Here is a 21164-nt window from a genome sequence, read left to right on the forward strand (position 1 = left end):
CAGATTCTAAATCCTGAGGACTGCCCCCCCCCCCTCACGTGATCACATTTTGGGTACTTAACAACTAACCCACAATTGTGCAGCATCCCATAGTCACATGACCATGATTTATGTTTTTGCTGGGAACCAGTATTTACTTTTGGTTTCCTACAAAAATTGCTCATTGCAAACAATGGGTTTGCTTAATGACCACAGCATCCACTTAATAACGGCCACAAAATATGTTGCAGTCCCATAATGACATGCCTAATGATCAGCACATGTTGCAATTGTAATTCCAGGTTCAATTGCAGTTATAAGCTGAGGATTACCTCTATTTTTTATATATATATATATATATATATATATATATATATATATATATATATATATATATATATGTGTGTGTGTGTGTGTGTGTGTGTGTGTGTGTGTGTGTGTGTGTTTTCTGAGGTTCTCGTGGGTATTTGTATGTGGATCTTTGGTTATTCGGGTTTCTCCCGCGTAAGATTGGAAGTATCTAGGCAACGTTTCGATGAAGTCTCATTCATCATCTTCAGGCTTGTGTCTTCCGCTCTGTGCTTCTCAGAGTGATGTGAGCTTGCAGCTGCTTCTTCCTTTTAACTGTTAGTGGGGGTGTGACTTGATTGGGTGGGGGCTTGGCTGTGTTCTGATTGGGTGGGGTCTGTTCTCATTGGTTGGGGGTTGGCTGTGTTCTGATTGGTTGGGGGTTGGCTGTGTTCTGATTGGTTGGGGGTTGGCTGGAGGTGTGTTCTGTTCAGGTGGGGGCTTGGTTGTGCTCAGGTTAGTCTTAGTTGCTGGGGATTTGAGCTGGTGAGCTGTGATCTTGCTGTTTGGCTTGAGTTCGTGGTCGTGCTGCATCTTCATGGTGGGGTCAGTTCGCTTCATGTATGGCTCGGAGGGGTTTGAAGTGGGTAGTGATGCAGCTGCAGTGCGGCTTCTGGTCCGTGGTCGTGTCTGCCCCACCACATACATTGGACAAACTAACAGAAGAATAAGTGCACGCATTGAAGAACATAAGAACTCAATCAAAAAAGAAGAACCGACCTCTTCCCTGGTCCAACACCTCAAAGCCACAGGACATGAGATTGACTTTAAAAATACCAGAACTATTGCCAAAACCGAACACTTCAACAACAGAATAATCAGAGAAGCCATAGAGATAGAAAACGCCCACACAGCATGAATAAAAGAGATGACACCTCCCGCCTACCAGCCATTTGGAAACCCGCCCTCATGAACAGACGAGTACCTAACATGAAGAATGACACCAGACCCACACCCACCAGAGCCACACAAGATGCCACCACCACACTTCCACGTAAAAAGCAGACTCACACCCACACAGAAGATGAGACACGACCACGGACCAGAAGCCGCACTGCAGCTGCATCACTACCCACTTCAAACCCCTCCGAGCCATACATGAAGCGAACTGACCCCACCATGAAGATGCAGCACGACCACGAACTCGAAGCCAAACAGCAAGATCACAGCTCACCAGCTCAAATCCCCCAGCAACTAAGACTAACCTGAGCACAACTAAGCCCCCACCTGAACAGAACACACCTCCAGCCAATCAGAACACAGCCAACCCCCAACCAATCAGAACACAGCCAACCCCCAACCAATGAGAACAGACCCCACCCAATCAGAACACAGCCAAGCCCCCACCCAATCAAGTCACACCCCACTAGCAGTTAAAAGGAAGAAGCAGCTGCAAGCTCACATCACTCTGAGAAGCACAGAGCGGAAGACACAAGCCTGAAGATGATGAATGAGACTTCATCAAACGCTGTCTAGATACTTCCAATCTTACGTGAGAAAACCCGAATAACCAAAGATCCATATATATATATACACACACACACACACACATATATACATACATATATACATATACATATACATATACATATACATATACATATACACATACACATACACATACACATACACATACTACACACATATATATATATATATATATATATATATATTCCTAACACACCTAAACAGCGCACACCCCAAAATCAAGTTCACCATGGAAACAGAAACAAACAAACAACTACCATTCCTAGATGTACTAATCTACAAAAAACAGATGGCACACTAGGACACACCATATACCAGAAGAAAACCCACACCAACCGCTACCTCAACGCCCAATCCCACCACCACCCAGCACAGATAAACTCCGTGGCTAAAACACTAATTACCAGAACCAAACGCCTGGCAGACAAGACACACATTAAGACTGAACTATGCACCCTGACTAAAGTACTGACAGCCAACGGCTTCCACAAAAGCAAAATCACCAGCTTGATCCACAAAAACACACTGAAACATAATAGAGACCCAGAAGATGAACAGACCTATGGAACAGCTGTCCTGCCCTACATAAGAGGTACTACAGACAAAATTAGTAAGGTACTACACAGACATCACATCAGGACTGCCTTCAAAACAGACAGAAAAATAGCAGCCATCCTTAGCAACCCCAAAGATAAAATTGACCTGGAAAACCAAGGCATATACGAAGTCCCCTGTGCATCATGCCCGGCCACATACATTGGACAGACCAATAGAAGAATAAGCACCCGCCTGGATGAACACAAAAATGCAGTCAAAAAGCTGGAACACACTTCCTCACTAGTCCAACACATGGAAGCCACAGGTCATAGCATCAACTTCAATGGCACCAAAACCCTGGCCACTATAGAAAACCCTAATCACAGAATCATCAGAGAAGCCATAGAGATTGAAAAAGACCAGAAAGCATGAATAGAAGAGATGATTCCACCAGGCTGTCAATCATTTGGAAGCCTGCACTCACAAACAAAAAAATCTCCACACCACAAGCCAGGCAAACACCTGGGCACAAACAGATCCCCCTGATACCTCCAGCTCAAACACATCCCAACCAGGCACCCAGATGAAACCCAGCTTCCTAACTAATGATAGCCGTCCATTTACCCGAAGCCAAGCTGCACTAAAGGCCTCCATTAAAGCAACACAATGCTGCCAGCCAATCAAGATACAAAAAGAGCCAAAAAACAGACAGAAGATATTAGAGACACCAATCAAGCAGAACACAGCAAACTCCGAGACCAATAAACACAGACCAAGACTCCCAACCAATCAGGATGAAGAAAAACCATTCTGGCACAGCAATAGGCTGCCCCAAATTCAAATCTGAAACTACTGTAAAAGTCTGACTCACAGACGGACACAATACAGAAGCCTGATGATGGCAGATGAGATTCTGCTGAAACGTTGCTACAACTTTAAAAGAACAACTACAATGACGTGGGAAAATACCCAACCAAGCCGAACACCATACATGTAAGTACCCGAAAACTTAAGAAAATATATATATATATATATATATATATATATATATATATATATATATATATATATATATATATATATATATATATATATATGTATGGTGTTCGGCTTGGTTCGGTATTTTCCCACGTCATTGTAGTTCTTTAAAGTTGTAGCAACGTTTCAGCAGAATCTCATCTGCCATCTGAACACCATACATGTAAGTACCCGAAAACTTAAGAAAACATATATATATATATATATATATATATATATATATATATATATATATATATATATATATATATATGGATCATTGGTTATTTGTTTTCTCCCACGTAAGATTAGAAGTATCTAGGCACGTTTGATGAAGTCTCATTCATCATCTTCAGGCTTGTGCTTCGGCTCTGTGGAAGCACAGAGCCAAGACACAAGCCTGAAGATGATGAATGAGACTTCATCGAAACGTTGCCTAGATACTTCCAATCTTACGCGGGAGAAAACCCGAATAACCAAAGATACACACACACACACAAACACACACACACACACACACACACACACACATATATATATATTTGTTTTCTTAAGTTTTCGCGGGTACTTACATGTATGGCATTCAGCTTTGTTGGTATTTTCCACATCAGTTGTGCTTTAAAGTTGCCAAACGTTGCTACAACTTTAAAAGCACAACTACAATGACGTGGGAAAATACCCTAACAAAGCTGAATGCCATACATACATACATACATTTATTTATTTATTTATTTATTTGCAGGCCCATTGGAAAAATATCCCTAACTGAATAAAGCCTCTTAAGGAACAAATATGAGGAAGAAGACCAAATAACAGAAGGGACCTTCAAATGGCATTGGACAATTCTTGCTTACTGTAGAGAGTTTTGCGGCTGCTTTAAATGCTGCTTTCTGGATTTCTTGAAGGACGAGAACAGAGAAGCAAACGGTGTTCTCAGTCCTTCTAGTATGGAAGTGGATCCAAGCTTCTGGGCTTGTGGGACGTCCAAAGCAGAACCCTTTGTGTTTGCAGAATCTGAAAAAAGAAAAACTAATGTTAATAAAAGAGGCGGCCATATATTGTACAAAACAGTGATGTTGTTCTGTTCTGATTTATTCAATTTCTACAGCTGCCCAACTCAACTAAGTGACACTGTCTCAACTAAGTGGTATTGTCCAGTATGAAGATTTTGTTTTATAGGAGGTCCCCAGTGACCAAATAAAGAACATATTTTAAATGGCCAAAATCTTACAGCAACACCAAAAGCTCGTTAAGATTTTTGACCTTCTTTCTGGAAAATAATTTTCTTTATTTGTTTGTTTGGAGCCTTTATTATTTTAAGGCAGTAAATATACCTAATATTCTTCCTCCTCCTATTTTCTCCACAATAACAACCATGTGTGATGGACTGGGCTGAAAGAGAGAATAACTGGCCCAAAGTCACCCAGTCAACTTTCATGGTTAAGGCAGGACTAGAACTCACAGTCTCCTGGTTTCTAGCCTGGTGCCTTAACCACTACACTGAATTTACTATTCTTGCTCAGTTCTGTGAAATATAAGTGGAAGGTCCATTGGGGGAATTACCTAGGTCCTATGCCAATTTGCCCAAAGCCATTGCACTTCAACTCTTGGTTAAACATGGCAGTTCTAAAACATTTGTTAACATGATCCACATAAAAGAAAAGGAGAGAATTGTGGCTTAACATGGTATGAGACACCACCAATGGTGATTAAACCACCTGTGTGTAAAATACAGAAGGCTAGTTGGAAACTTGCTAAAAGCAATAGCACCACAAGTGTTTCTTGCATCTTTATTAGTGCTGAGTAAGGAAACCGACAGACTCAAATCTTTTTATTCTGATATCTGATTATCTTGTCACCTGCATGTTTCTGAGCTCCACCCCATCTGTCCATTCTATCATCCATTTCATCTATCTAAATTGATTTTCTGTTCCTTGACAGGCAGATAAGAGAAACCTATTGTTTTATCTTCAATCTGATTTATCTAAAGTGCTTTTGTGTCTTATCTTCCGCAGAATGACAACAGGACTGGAATGTAGTAAGTCAATCACCGTTCTGCAGATATTCCTGTGATACACGATTTATTATTTTCCTCCTTGTAAAACTCTTTTATTTGGGTTTTTTTCGCATGAGTAGCGATCCCACTAGAATGTATTTTCTGTTGTAATCAGACTAATGTCTTCGCTGGATGGAAAACCAAAATTAAGTTTCAATATTGTCTTTTAATATTATTTTCTACACTAGGAAAAAAAGGTTATCATGTTTTAGTGCTGATGCCAAACACAAGCTCAATTATGCATGCATATGCATATATATGTTGGCAGGTATCCATCTGTGTATTTGTGTGTACATGTATAAAAATTAATCTTTTCCTTTCTCCATGCCACAGATAGCATTGTTATTTGTTGTGAATAAATTATAGTAGTGACAACTCACTGTTTCCTATGGCTTTTTTCAACCGGTGAGCTAGTGGTTGTTTCGGCATTCTGCTGATATCCGTCTCACTTTTAAATTTTTTCTTCTTGAAATCTCCAAGCCATTCTCCTGTCACTCCTGGACACCCTGTTGTATCTTCATTTTTCTTTTGACATTTGCTGAAACAAAGACACAGATATTACTGAACAGCTTTTTATTTCCCTTCAAGGTCTCAATAATGTCCTCAGAAGAGTTATGTTCTCTAAAATAGGCTTTAGGAAATCCTTGTTCAGTGACTATAATTGTGCATGGTTGCTATAAGAGGCAATCAGTAAATAAGGACCACCTATATTCTAAAGACTGTGGGAGAATATTGTTTTAAAATTCTATAAGCACAAATTGATTTTGTCTGGAAAAAGTACATTCATATAGTGTTATTTTACCAAGTCTGTTCAAATTGCGGGCTTGGGCATTCCTCTAGCCATTCTCAATCCAAATTAAGGGAGACCAATATAGTGTAAAATTATCCCAGTATCTAATTTATAGTAGTTCTTGACTTATGAACATTCATTTAACAACAGATTGAAGTTACAACAGCAATGAAAAAAATGACCTATGACCTGTCCTCAAAGTTATGACTATTGGATTATCATGGTCACATGATCGCAATTTGGATCCTTGGCAATGAGCTTAAATTTACATCAGTTGCAGTATTTTATTTATTTATAAAATGTATTGGCTGCCCATACAGAATATATAGAATAACAGTGTTGGAAGGGAGCTTTTAGGTCTTCTAGTCCAACTCCCTACTCTGGACAAATGACTGTCTAATTTCTTCTTTAAAACTTCCAGTGATAAAACACCCGCAAGGCAAGCTACTTCACTGGTTAATTGTTCATACTGTTAGGAAATTTCTCCATAATTCTTGGCTGGATCACTCTTTGATAAATTTCCCTCCATTGCTTCTTGTTCTGCTCTCAAATGTTTGGATAATACGTTGATTCCCTCTGCTCTATGACAGCCCCTCAAATATTGGAAGGCTGCTATCATGTCACTCCTAACACTCTTTGTTAGACTAACATACCCAGTTCTTGTTTATTCATCATATATTTTAGCCTAGTCCCCCCCAATTATATTTGTTTCTCTTCTTGGAACCCTTTCTAGAATTTCAATATCTTTTTTGTATCATGGTGATCCCCACTGGATGCAATATTCCAATGTGGTCTTACAAAAGTAGTAGCATAAAGTAGTACTTTACACTTTAGCATGTCATATAAAAAAAAGTAGATACCAAATGAAAAAGCAAAGCTGCCCCAAATCCTGAAGTTATTCTTTTCTGAGCATGATTCACACAGATACCTTTTAGAAAGACATACCAAGAAGAAAGGGATGGAATTCAAGAATTATAGCAATTTGATGGTTACCCATGTAAGGACCAATAGTGCAGAAACGTGTTATTGTCTTTGTGCTGCCTTCTGTTGAATTAGCAAACTAACATGTCTTTCACTAATAATGAAAGAGCTTGCAAGTGTTTTTTTACAAAACAGTCTCTTAAATTTTAATCAGTCCATGAACAAGCCACAGTTCATAACAAGGGAACATTTGACCTGAATGAGTCATCATGTGTTCAAACACCTGCACTCAGAATTAGTACAAACTTGAGTGGAAGATTGATGTCGCAGTCCAAAGTTCCACAATTTTAGTGTAAAAATGCACTAGAGGCTCTTCTCATTCTTCCAGTCTCCAATGTTTCCCTTCGGGAGAAAATTTTGGGAACAATGTTGGGCCGTGATGGCGAACCTATGCCACGCGTGCCAGAAGTGGCATGCAGAACCATCTCTCCGGGCACATGAGCCGTTGCCCCTTTGCTCTTCCGTGTTCCAGCACACCGGCCAGCTGGTCTTCACACATGTGGGAGTGCCAGAAACTGAAAGAGTAGCCGCTGGATGCACCTGTACACGCCAGGAAGATCACCTTCCTGTTTCTGGTGCGCGCATGCACACCGGTCACCTGGTCTTCTGGTTTCTGGCACACTCGTTGCCCAAAAGATTCACCAACACTGATGTAGGGCTAACGTGGAGATGAAGCAAGTATCACTCCAAGTCATTTAGAGCAGTGTTTCTCAGCTTCATCCACTGTAAGAAGTGTAGACTTTCACTCCCAGAATTCCTCATTCTGGGAGTGGAAACCCACACTTAACATTGCAGAGAAACACTGGATTAGAGGCTGTATAGGACTGAATTGGACAAAACATGTTCTAACTGAATCCTAGTAGGAGAGAGAGAGAGAGAGAGAGAGAGAGAGAGAGAGAGAGAAAGAGAGAGAGAGAGAGAGAGAGAGAGAGAGAGAGAGAGAGAGAGAGATTATTTATGCAGAATATCCACTTCTGTGTCTTTTTTTTTTTGTATCGATTATACGGGTGACCATCTCAACAAATGACTCTGGACAGCGAACAGGATTAAAATAAAAACAATTAAATACATGATACTAAAGCTCTATTGCTCCTACATTGGCCCTAGATAGAGTCACTCTCTCCCTGAAAGATAGGAGACATAGATTTTATAACAAGAATGTTATTATGACAAGACCCTTGTGGGGAGAAAAAGGATGCTATATTCTAGATCAGGGGTGTCAAACTCACGTCGTCACATTGTCATGTGACATGTGTGCGTAGCAGCAGCCCAAAAAGCTAATGCAATCCTAAGTTATATTAACAGAGGGATACAATCAAGATCAAGGGAGATACTAATACCACTCTATAAAACCTTAGTAAGACCACACCTAGAGTACTGCATCCAGTTTTGTTCATCACATTATAAAAAAAATGAGACTCTAGAAAAAGTACAGAGAAGAGCAACCAGGATGATTAGGGGACTGGAGGCTAAAACATATGATGAATGGGTTACAGGAACTGGGCATGGCTAGTCTAGTGAAGAGAAGGACCAGGGGAGACCTGATAGCAGTCGTCCAATATTTGAGGGGCTGCCACAGAGAGGAAGGGGTCAAGCTATTTTCTAAAGCACCTGTGGGCCAGACAAGGAACAATGGATGGAAACTGAACAAGGAGAGATTCAACCTGGAAATAAGGAGAAACTTTCTGACAGTGGGAACAATCAACCAATGGAACAGCTTGCCCTCGGAAGTTGTGGGAGCGCCATCACTTGAGACTTTCAAGAAGAGATTGGACTGCCATTTGTCAGAAATGGTGTAGGGTCTCCCGCTTGGGCGGGGGGTTTGGACTAGATGACCTACAAGGTCCCTTCCAACTCTGATTATCTGTATCACGACTTTTCCCCTCTTTGCTAAAACGGGGGAGGGTGTGGCCAGCGCATGACGCATCCGGCCCACGGGCCATGAGTTTGACACCTTTGATCTAGATGGTTTATTATATTAATTTTGGCCCATTAAAAGCTGTTAAACTGTGTAACAAGAAAACAATACTAGTGATCCTCGACTTACAATTGTTTGTTTAGTGATTGTTCAATGTTACAACTGCTCTAAAAAAAAGTGACGTATGACCGTTTTTCACTCTTACGACTGTAGCAGCATCCCCATGTGACCAAAATTCGAATGTTTGGCAACTTGCATGTATTTATGACGGTTGCAATGTCCCGGGGTTATGTGATCACCTTTTGTGACCTTCTGACAGGCAAAGTCAATGGGGAAGGCAGATTCATTTAACTACCACATTACTAATCTAAGAACTGCAATGATTCACTTAACAATTGTGGCAAGAAAGGTAATAAAATGGGGCAAAACTCACTTAATTCTCTTGCTTAGCAGTATCAATTTTGAGTTCAATTGTGGGTCATAAATCGAGGATTATCTGTATGGGGCTTGAATCTGCTGTACCATGACACCAAAGTCACAGTATCAACTCATAAAATATTTCTATGGTCTTTTTAGAGTTGCCAACAGAAAGGGAGGTTTGAAAGAGCAGTGCGGCAGCTTGGAAATCGAAAGTGCATTTCATACATAGTTTTTCAGAGGTAGTAACTAGGTGACTGAAGTTTCTGCTGTGCAAAAATCTAACTGGAGAACATGATTGATGACTCTTGGCTATGGATGTGTCTCATTGGAGAATATGAATTATGATACACCCGGGGAAACCAGGGTCAAGAGTGACAATGAATTATGTGTCTCAGAGTCGGCTTCACCCAGGCAGACATGTTAACTGCCAATAAATCCTTTGAAGTTTTGGAAGTTTGGCTTGAGACTCCTGATTTCATTGGGGTAACTGCCGGAATCCTGACACACAGTTTGTTTAACAGCAATCCTGTCTTTGTCCCCAGTGCACATTTTTTTTTAAATTGCATTAAATACTTCTACCAGTAAGAATCTATGAAAAAAAAAAACATTGCTTAAATTACCTGCCTTCAAATTTGTCAGGCTATTTTTCTCATATACTGGGATAATGAGAATTGTATCCCTGTATCTGATGGAGAAGGACGATTCCAATAAGAAACACAAATCTACTGAGCAAAATGCAACAACACAGATATTAATTGTTTAAAACTAAATATAAAATGTGACTACCATGGAAAGAAGAAGGGAATGAGTCTTTGTCACAGATTATATCTGACTGGTGATTCACCAGGAGTGTATACATTTCTCCTCACTTCATTAACCTTCCAGACAGCATGTTATTACTATAATCAATATAATGAGTCTACATTCTTGGTATGCCTATCAGAAATACATAGACAATATAAACACAGTATACGTTGTTTTAAAAATGCTCCTCTTTTTGAAAAAAAAGAACTAGATTTTTTCAAACTTTCTTATAAAATTTCTGATCGGCATGAAATATTGAGAATAAAATTAGACTCTTCGTTCCATCACCCTTTAACCGAGTCTCCTTCAGCATCACCTGTCAATGATAAATCTCTCAATCAAAGAAAGACTCAAGAAAAATACGAGCAAACTGGCAAACACTCATTCAAATAAAAGCTAAAATAGTTTGCTAATCTGGTCACAGCAGGTGGCAGCACTGAGTTGACTTTGACCGATCTGGGAAAAAACTCATTGGGATCAGATCTGCTCAGCGCTTTAAAGGAAACCACCAAGAAATTCTAACTTCGGGGGCTGGACCAAGAAGAGGAAAAATGTCTTCAGTCCAAAGAATTCTTAGCAAGGGAATACTGACAGAGCTTTGTAATATTTCAAACCCAGATCTCTAGGAATTGTCCAAATTGGGGAAGTGTATGAAAGCATGCAAATGTGAGTAGATAAATGGGTACCACTTTGATGGGAAGGCAACAGCGTTCCATGCGCCGCCTTAGAGTTGAATACGACCGGACAGGGAAACCTTTACCTTTTATGTTAGCCTCAGATACATACAAGGTTAAGTACCAACATTACAAAATGGAAATAATTATAATAATAAGTATCTTTCCTACTCCTCTTTCCTACTCCTATTCCTCAATCTATTGCCCACCAAATATATTGGACTGTCACTGACATGCAAGATGATAATGCCCCTTGAAGTCCAACATATCTGGAGGAAAATGTGGCAGAGCCTTTGATTAATGTGCCAACTGGGCCTTTCCTCTGGACCTAATCCTAGTGAAGGGAGAGTTGATTTTCATTTGAACTGCAGCAAGAGAGAAAAAGGTAAAAGCTCCTTCCTGTACCTAATGATGTTCACTTTGATCACTTTCTACCCACTCAGCTTCTCTCACTCTCCATTATTAGATTTTGACAGAATTTTCAGGATTTTGGAAGAACATTTAGTTTCTTTATAAAGAAATGGTGCGGTGGCCTAGAGGTGGAGTTCTCGCCTCACAATCAGGAGGTTGTGAGTTCGATCCTAGGTACAGGCAGATATTTCTCTTTCTGGCCACACTGAGAATATATTTGCTGAACAAAGACTCCGCATTGGTGACAGGAAGGGCATCCGGCCATTAAAACACTCTGCTCATTTAACGACTCCATAGTCCCTTGCTTCAGCTGCCCAGACTCCACTCCGCAAGGGATTATGGAGTCATTAAATGAACATGATGATTTAGTTTCTTTGTAAAGGAAACATCATGAATGATTGATTCCAGCAGGATTTTGGAACATCTTTTTTAAAACAGATTTTGACTAATTCAGAATCATCTGAACTAATTTTTGAGCTACAGTACTAGATCTTACTTGGGCTAAATAAAGTTTATATAATGGTTCCTTGTTCCTTGGGTTTTTTTTAAGCAAACTGCTTTTTCCTATAAAGGAGTTTTTCTTCTTTCAAAACAAGCAAGGAAATCAACTATCAAAAAGTAGTTCATTCTTGATACTTTTAAAAAATCTGCTCGTCTGCCTAATTACATTCCTTTTTACACAGCAGTTCTGTAAAGGAATAAGTATAATTCTCTACAAATTTCTCTACTCCCCACCCTTAGGGTGCAGAGCTACAGAAATACAACTGGAGTCCATGAGAACAAACAATCTCTTAGGTGTGGTTGTTTTTCAACATACCATCTTTGTTTTTAAAATGCTCACTGGACAAATCACAGTCCACACACTAAGACTACCTTCATTTGCAAATAGTGATCCTGACCCATGTCTAACCCAAGGAAATTAGTAGCACATTAGTAATTTGTGGATGGAAATAGTGTCATGCTTTCCCATGTGCAATGTAAGATCCTTTCAGCTATTTAATGGAAACACAGTTGAGTCATAAGAGGCAAAGGACATGTGTGGCCAAACCTTTCATGCACACTAACTGGGGAATTCTGGGATTTGAAGTCCACACATCTTCCAATTGCCAAGGTTGAGAAACACCACCTTGGGGCAATTTCACATTTTGTTTTTCTTGATCTTCTCCTCAGTTTTATATATTTTATTTCATTTATTTATAAGCTGTGTCCATCAAACTGATTTTGAGTGGTATAGAATTTCCTATATCCATATGTGGGAAGAAATATCCACCTGGTTCAGTTCCAAGCTGGGAGAAAAGCAATGGAAACATGGAGGCTGATTGGAAAGATGATTTATTGATGAAGCAGAACCACAGGTGGTTCTGGGACAAAATGGAGTTGAGAGTAGGTGGTTTTTATACCTTCTTTGGACTTTGTATTTGAGCTTCTTGTTCCTGTGCAAGAACATATCATTTAATATTCTTTTGGCTGTTGTCAGACTCCTATGGGGGTCATGTGGGGGTTATGTTGGGGTCATAGCTGGCTCTATAGGCAAAAGAGGAAATGCAAACGCTAGATGTTTGTCTCAACTAATTTTGTCAAGCTTTAGTTTGTTGCTTATTTGAGTTTCTGTCTTGACCCAGTCTTTCTGAATGGATGATCAAATCTGCATTTCTAAAAGCTGGCCTCCTCAATTTCTCTTGGGGCAGGGAAACCTGGGCTGGTTTCTGAATAGGCTGGCCCAATCTTTCTTTATGAGCACAAAATATCTGCTGGGGATTCTTAAGAAAGACCAAGTCTGCTTTCTGCCTTTAAAAGCATGTTTTTGTGGGTTTTTTTTTTTTTTGCATTTCTCTTTTAGGGAAATATAATATTCTGCCTTTTTAATATTTCTCAAAATATTTGATTTTTCTGGAGGGTAGGTGCTGACTTTCTACACATAACTTGGGTTAAAAAAAACAGATGAAAGAATATCAAATCCTAAAATCTGTAAAAGGCAATACAGCTAACAGAAATCTAATCTTTCGGAATGACCAACAGATCCATAGTTCATGAATCTCTGTTCCAAGAATCCAAATATTTTTGTTCCTTTTGAAACTATTATGTTGCATATCTGCATATGTATGGTAAACTACAATTAAGCAAAAGTTGGCTAGAACTACTTTAACAAATAAAACTTTAATAAGGTGACACTAGAGGATTATATATTTATATTTCATGCATTTCAGCTATAAAAGGGGGAGGAATTGAATTCATGAATTTATATTATATGAGTACTTCTTAACTCCCTTTCTAGCTAAAAGTTATTAACAAGGTCGTTTTCCAATCCAATGATTGCCTTTGGTGCTTTTAAGCTATTGTCCCTTGTGATTTTTTAATAGCTGTTTATTGTGTTCATTTACCCTAAAGCTATGGCTCAATTCACTGTCAGATCACTTACTTTGCCCCTTCTCTTTTGGGGGAGGTCTGTTATTATTCCCTAACCTGCTATTTTGGATGCATTAAACTCAAAACATTTTATCTTCCCAGTTAACTTTTGCAGATCCACCCTGGGCAGGAGCAAAGGCTAATTAAATTCTTCTGCCCAGCAGAGTCTGTGAAATGTTTTAACAAATTGCTATAGGGTGTTAGATTTGAGAATGCAGAATTATCCATCAAGTTTGAGCGTACAAATTGCTCCCACAATTATGAGATATCAAGAGTTTCCAGACAAATAGGCAAGAATTCCTAGCGTGGGATTTTTGTCAACTCTTTAATTGACCTACCACTGTTTAGAAACAATCACTGCAATTGCTCAAAAATCTTTTATTTGTTCAAACTTGATCTGCTGATCTTTCTCCCACGTAAAAGGCAGAGGAGTTTTAACCAAACGAAGAAATGTTTTCATCTGCTTTTCTGAACAAGCAAGATCAAGTCCTCTACATGTTCAAGTAGTAGCACAAAAATTAAATGGAATGTGATCATTGATCACTTGCCATCACAAGCATGTTGATTTTTTTTAAAGTTTTTCATTTATTGGAAGGACACTGGATTTTGTTTTTGTTTTTTTCAACAAGCCTCTTGGTGCGAAAGACCTACTGCTACCCAGAAACGGACATCTAAATTTCACATTCCACAAAAGGAAGAAAGCGTCAGGGTAGAAGATAGAAAAAAGGAACTAGAAGTTCCAGGACTTAGTTGCCTTACCAAGATTATCATGATTGCTAGCTGACCCTTTTGACCTTGAAAAAGCTGAACTGGTTACTGGTGCTTTGATGGGAGACAGCCCAAAAAATTCTAGACTTGTACCTTACAGCAGATTGGGAAATTGAAAAAAAAATACAATTAGAATAACAGAGTTGGAAGGGACCTTGAAGATCTTCTAGTCCAACCCCCTGCTTGGGAAGGAAACTCTATCCTATTTCAGACCAATGGTTGTCCAATCTCTTCTTCAAAACCTCCAGTGTTGGAGCAGCCACAAGGTCTGGTGGCAAGGAGTTCCACTGGTCAATTGTTCTGTCAGGAAATTTCCCTTTGATGAGTTTCCATCTGTTGCTTCTTGTCTTGCCTTCAGGTGCTTTGGAGACTAGGTGGACCCCTCTTCTGTGGAGCAGCCTCCCCAAATTGTTCCAGAAGGAGGCAGTGGCAAACAGAAACAACTCAAGGAAAAGCAAAAGGTGGGCATCCTACTTTCTTCAGTTTACTTGCCCTTTACTTAAGGCGTCTCTCTCGGAAATATATTTGTCCAGCATGAAAATAATTAATGCTGTGCCCCAACTAATAGTCATTTCTTAATGTGCGACTTCAAATCCATTGTTTCTCTTAGCGTGTTTTCTACAAGTGCAGGATCATTTTTTCCTGATCAACCAAGTGTTGATCCATTAGGTGCAACAGGAACTCACTGATCAGTTTGTTGCCCAAGCATGACTTTTTGGGCTGAGAGGAAGTGGTGGACCCAAAGTCATCCAGCCAGCTTTCATGCCTAAGGTGGGACTAGAATTCATAGCCTCCCGGTTTCAAGTCTGGTGCCTTAACCACTAGACGGGGTGTCCAACTCAAGGCGTCATGACGTATTGGGACTTTCCCCCCTTCGTTAAACTGGGTGTGGCCAGTGTGCGATTCATTTGGCCCGTGGGCTGGGAGTTTGACAGCCGTGCACTAGATCAAACTAGCTCTCTGACTTGAAATCCAATGCTTTTCTCAAAATGTTAAAGTAGCTCATTTGATGACGAGTCTGACATATTAGGAATCTTGCTGAATTCAGTGGGGCTTTTAACTGAATGGTTGCATTCCTGGCTAAGGATAAGGCATTATTTGCTTCATCAAAGCTTTTTCAGAAGTCACAACTGGATGGGTTCACACATGGCTTACAAACCCATGGCTAGATTTTATAACAGGCTATGTCAAAATCCAACAAACCTTATTTATGTGTGAATATGATGTGTGAATCCAGTAACCATCTATCTATTTTAGTAACTTTTTAAAATGCCTTTTTTCATTCTACTAATTACTAATGTAATCAATACTCCCAAGGCAAGGGAATATTTTTACTCAGCAACAATTAATGACTCAATATATACATTATATTCACTGTAATTAGAATACAATAATAAGGTGCTAAGTATTCATTTTTAATTGACCTTCCTTCTCTTTTTAGCTACAGAAAAAAAAAATAACAATCCCTGTCCAATATAATTATTACACATTTTACCAGTACCTTATTTCTTGACTGTGATAATGGGCCATAAGGACTGTGGAGAGATAATTGCTTTGATGGAAAATGGTACCTCTTATCGTCTCCTCTCAAAACTGAGAGCTGCAGAAAATGGTTTCAGGGAGTTAGAGAACTCTTGTCACTACACATTCAAATTAGATTGTGTGGTGAAACTGATTGCCCAGTTCATCTGTGTAGGGCCAGAGCTACGATAAGAAAGGCTTTCTCTAATAAAGGAGAATATTCATAACTCAGGGTTGAAATGAGGAGTCCTTGGTGCTCTCTGAGCTTGGTTGTTTTCTTGCAGACATTTCATTACCCAAACTAGGTAACCCCATCAGTGCTAGTAGACATTACCCAGTTTGAGTAATGAAATGTCTGTAAGAAAACAACTAAGCTCAGAGGGCTTTCTGTTAGCCCAGGAACCACGACAGCAGTCTTGGAACTTGTGGCTCCAATGTCATCATCTTTCTTGTTAGTTCTTCAATCTTTTGCAAGTGAGGAAGCAGAAAGAAACAAGAGGATAGATCTCAACTCTCCTTCCTCTGGGAGAGAGAGATTTTAGAATAGAGCAGAATAAGAGTTGGAAGGGACCTTGGAAGTCTTCTAGTCCTCCTTAATCCCCTGCTTAGGCAGGAAACCCTACATTGTGGTCAACTAGGCCAGAAAAAGCCACGACTCAATTAGCTATAAAGAAGTAAGTAGAGGATGAGCACCTTATCACTTTCATTTCATGAGCTTTCCAAAACCTTGAACCATCATTAAACTGGTGGCTATTGCTTTGGGATGCCCAACAGATTGCCATGTACCATTTTTAAAGAGGAGAACGATCTGCACATTCTATCTGAACTAACCTTTTGATGCACATAAGAGAGAAAATATTAAAATATTTGATTCAATGGCTACATTCATGTTACAGCCTTAACTATGACTAACTTCTCTGCATATAAATTTTCACCAAGATTTACTCAAATTTTTGAGTAAATAGTGAATATTCTCAGGTTTGGGGGTTCACAGGAAACTGCACCATAACTAAAACATTCTGGGTAAGTCTGCACAACAGTCTAGAATAAAATGTGCTTCTTTGTTTTGTGTACAGCATATTGTTTGAAAATGGTCTATCTATGACTCTCTCTCTCTCTCTCTCTCTCTTTCAAACTGCAGAAAGAACATTTGTAGACTTGAAAAATTATTCTTTTCTGAAAAAGGAAGAAGCATCAAAAGTCAGTTGATGAGAGTGGGGACACTAGTGCTAATGGTAGTCTTGATGTTGGGTTGAGTGTTTAGACTGAATCTTTACAGTAAAATCAGCCTATTTCTTGTGGTAATCAGTAGTCTCCATAAAATGAATCTATGTTTCTCTTACTGGTTATGGCTATTCAACTCTCTATATCTTATAAACAATGAATGAGAATAAGAGTGTGTCCCTTTCTTGATTCTCCTCTACAACCCACTACAGGTGGCCCTCAACTTATGACTATAATTGAGCCTAGCAATTATGGCAATAAGTCATGGTAATTGTAAAACAGATCTTCCACATGATCAACATAATTTTATGACATCCTTTGTAAGCGATTGTAAAGTGAATGTGGCAGTTGTTAAGTGAACCCATCGTTTGCTATGGGGAAACCAGAAGTAAAAGCCGCCTCGAGTCGCCATTGGCGAATAGGTGGCAATATTAAATAAATAAATAAATAAATAAAGGCCAGTTTTCAGTAGAAATGTTGGTTATGTAACTGTAAAATGTGGCAAATGGTCATAAATATGGCCAGTTGCTAAGCACCCGAAATATGGTCATGTGACTGCTGGGGGTGCCAGTCAGAACCTCAAAATTGGATTATAAGTACCTTTTTTGGCGGGGGGGGGAATCCTACCAGCACGTATGTGCAAGGGGAACCTTTACCTTTACCTTTGTAACTCTGAATGATCACTAAGCGATCAGTGGTAAGTCGAGAACTACTACTATAAGGTAGAGTACATATGAACAAGTGCAACTTTTATGCCATCATGAGGATAATGAAGAGTTAAAAAGCACCAAAGGAAAGTGCTAAAGTTACTGTTAGAAATGTCTTCTCTAATCACGAGACCCAGGAAGAGAAGCATCCGGTTTGGTCTTATAATAAAACGCAGAGGGCGGGGAATTAGTATGTGTTATAAAGCCATGGGTAAACAAGAAGCATCAGCTGCATGATTTGAGGATTCAAATCAAGCTGCACTAATAATGCTCTAGAATCCCTGGAGATAATTGCTTCTTAATGCTTGTTTATTGAAACAGTGTAACTAAGAAAAAAAAAAAGATAGGTATTATTGTAATACATTTTTTATTCTCTATATTCAGTTTTCTAATGAATTAGAGATTTATTGCAAGGAATCGAAACATTCTCATGTTTAGCCTTCATAACTGACCATTTATTAAAATCTTCATTTATGCTTAGGTTTTTTTTTTTTACTTATTACATTTTGAGCCCATCCTTCTCCTAGATAACTGTGGGCAGCTTACAATTTAAAACCAATATATAAAATAACATAATTGACTGGATATTGAAAGAACATTTCACCTGTTTTCATGAAATCATTAAATAACTTTAACACAGCCAATTTAAGAAAGAGAATAATTGCATCCCATTAGTTTTATCCTCTATGACAGTGGTGGCTAGCCTTTTTGAGCTCCCATGCAGAAAATTGCACACGCACTTGCGCAGCACGCTTGCATGTCAGCACCCAGAAGACACGCCCCACCCCACCCCCTGCGCCTGCGTGCGCCCCCTGTGTGCCATGCATCTCTATGCATGCACACGCATCTCCCCTACCCCTGCGCATGCACGCCAGATACCCAACAGCCGTCGGACGGGTGGTACACACGCATGCACAGTGGGGCTCTTCCGGGCGACCTCTCGCGTGCCATAGGTTCGCCATCACGGCTCTATAAAATACTCCACGAAAGCAAAAGTTGGACTAATTTGATGAGGGAGGCTGCTTGGGTCATGCTCACACGTCAACAATTTGGAAATGCATTAGATGGCAGAGGGACCAAAGGAGAATGTGGGTATAATATTGATTCATGTGCTGATTGTATCTAATTTTCTTTGTGAGGAGTCCCTTCAAAAATCAACCTTGACTCTTGACAACTTGCTGGAGAAGTCCCGGCACTTTTCTTGGCCAAAATTTAGTTTGTCATTGCCTCCTGCCTAGGGCTGAGAAGGTGTGACTGGCCCAAGATTACCCAGCTAGCTTCGTGTCTAGAACTCCCAGTCTCCCAGTTTCAGTCCTGATGCCTTCAATATTACATCACCAGCCTAGTGGTTGGAAGATCATTGATGCTTTTGATCTTCGGTGTTCGAGAACAACCTGGGAATATTATGTGTAGCCAAGAAACTAACAAATGCAATATCAAAGAAATGAACCTAGATTCTTCAAATGATCATATTTTGGGTGTGTAATATGAAGATCTAGCTCTCTGGAGAGAAGTATTTACAGGTAGTCCTCGGCTTATGACGACGATTGGCCCCAAAATTTCTGCTGTTAAGTGAGACATTTGTTAAGTGAATTTTGCCCCATTTTATGACCTTTCTTGCTACAGTTGTTAAGTGAATCATTACAGTTGATAACATAGCAGCATGGCTGATACATGAATCTGGCTTCCCCATTGATTTTGCTTGTCCAAAGGTTGCAAAAGGCGATCACATGATTCTGGGCCCCAGCAACGGTCATAACGACCCAGATTTGAAGTTCTCATGGCCACTTCTCCCCCCCGGGATCACATGGTTGCATCTTGGGTGCTTGGCTACTGGCCTACATTTATGGCTATTTGCAGCATCCTACAGTTACATGACCATGATTTACATTTGGGGGGGCAGAAACTACCATTTAATTCCAGTTTCCAGAAAAATAGCCATAGCAATAGCACATAGACTTATATATTGCTTTACAGTGCTTTACAGCCCTCTCTAAGTAGTTTTACAGAGTCAGCATATTGCCCCCAACAATCTGTGTCCTCATTTTACCGACCTCGGAAGGACAGAAGGCTGAGTCAACCTTGAGCCTGGTGGGATTTGAACTGCCAAATTGTAGGCAGCTGGCAGTCAGCAGAAGTAGCCTGCAGTACTGCACTCTAACCACTGTGCCACTGAGGCACCGAAAAAACACTCATTGCAATGAGCTCATTTAATGACCACAGCATGTGCTTAATGACTGCAGTGTTTGCTTACCAACTTAAGCAAATATGTTTAATTATCATAATGATTTGCTTAATGATCGCCACAAAAACATTCCTAAAATCCGATTGGTCACCTGATGAGTTGATTAATGGCAACACAATTTATGACCGTAATTTGTATCTTGATTAGGGTCATACATCAACGACAGCCTGTAAAGTTTAATTCGGGCATGATCCTAATCCAGAAATTCGGTTACAACGGATTAGCTCTTGAACCTGGTTTCAATGAATGTGGTTTAGGCCCACTCAAAACTGATTCATCAGGGAGGCAAAATGAACTGTTGTGAAACAGTAATCTACTAATGTACAATTACATCATCTGTTTCCGCCATTGGCTCAGAGAAGTTACAATTAGCCTGAATATCAGGGAGAGGAACTCCACCTTGATACATAAGTTTAAATATAAACAAATAGCCTGAAAACACCCTTCTAATACTTCCGTAGACTAGTTGGTACATAGCAATATCTGCTCAACTGAAGACTGAGTTCATTGCATTACTGTGGTTACCTAGCCTCATTAAGCCAAAGGTTCTTTAAAAAGGTGGCATAATTTGAATATTTACATGCTTGTGATTAGAGATAAAAGACAATGTTCTTCATATCTGTACACACCACAACACTGCTTAATTTATACCTTACATGCAGTCTAGTTAGACAACTTATTGTCTCTATTGTAATCTTCCAATCTGGTATCTTTCAGATGAATTTGGCTTACAAACTTGTGCAAGGCAGCCTGTAAGTTAGATTTTTAAATGGGCTTTTAGGATGTATATGCTTGTTATACTTGCTTACAAGTGAGGATAAGTGCCACTGAGGTACTTTTGAGTAAACACATATTAGTGTTTTTTCTTGA

At 39.6% G+C, this 21164-nt stretch overlaps 1 protein-coding gene across 2 annotated transcripts in view; it reads right to left on the reverse strand.

Moving 5' to 3' along the window:
- EXPH5 (exophilin 5) overlaps window positions 1-21164 on the reverse strand; it is a 66007-nt gene that overhangs the window by 39281 nt on the left and 5562 nt on the right. For both annotated transcript variants that reach the window (XM_087966234.1, XM_087966236.1), the window contains exons 2-3: window positions 5806-5963; window positions 4224-4383 (exon numbers count right to left, since the gene is read on the reverse strand). In XM_087966234.1, coding sequence (XP_087822360.1) covers window positions 4224-4383; window positions 5806-5963 — 318 coding nt within the window. The remainder of the gene's footprint in view (window positions 1-4223; window positions 4384-5805; window positions 5964-21164) is intronic.

The sequence above is a fragment of the Notechis scutatus genome, chromosome 5 (assembly GCF_049901735.1).
Source record: "Notechis scutatus isolate UNSWTSFEM ecotype Mainland chromosome 5, rNotScu1.2, whole genome shotgun sequence".
NCBI classification, from domain to species: domain Eukaryota; kingdom Metazoa; phylum Chordata; class Lepidosauria; order Squamata; family Elapidae; genus Notechis; species Notechis scutatus.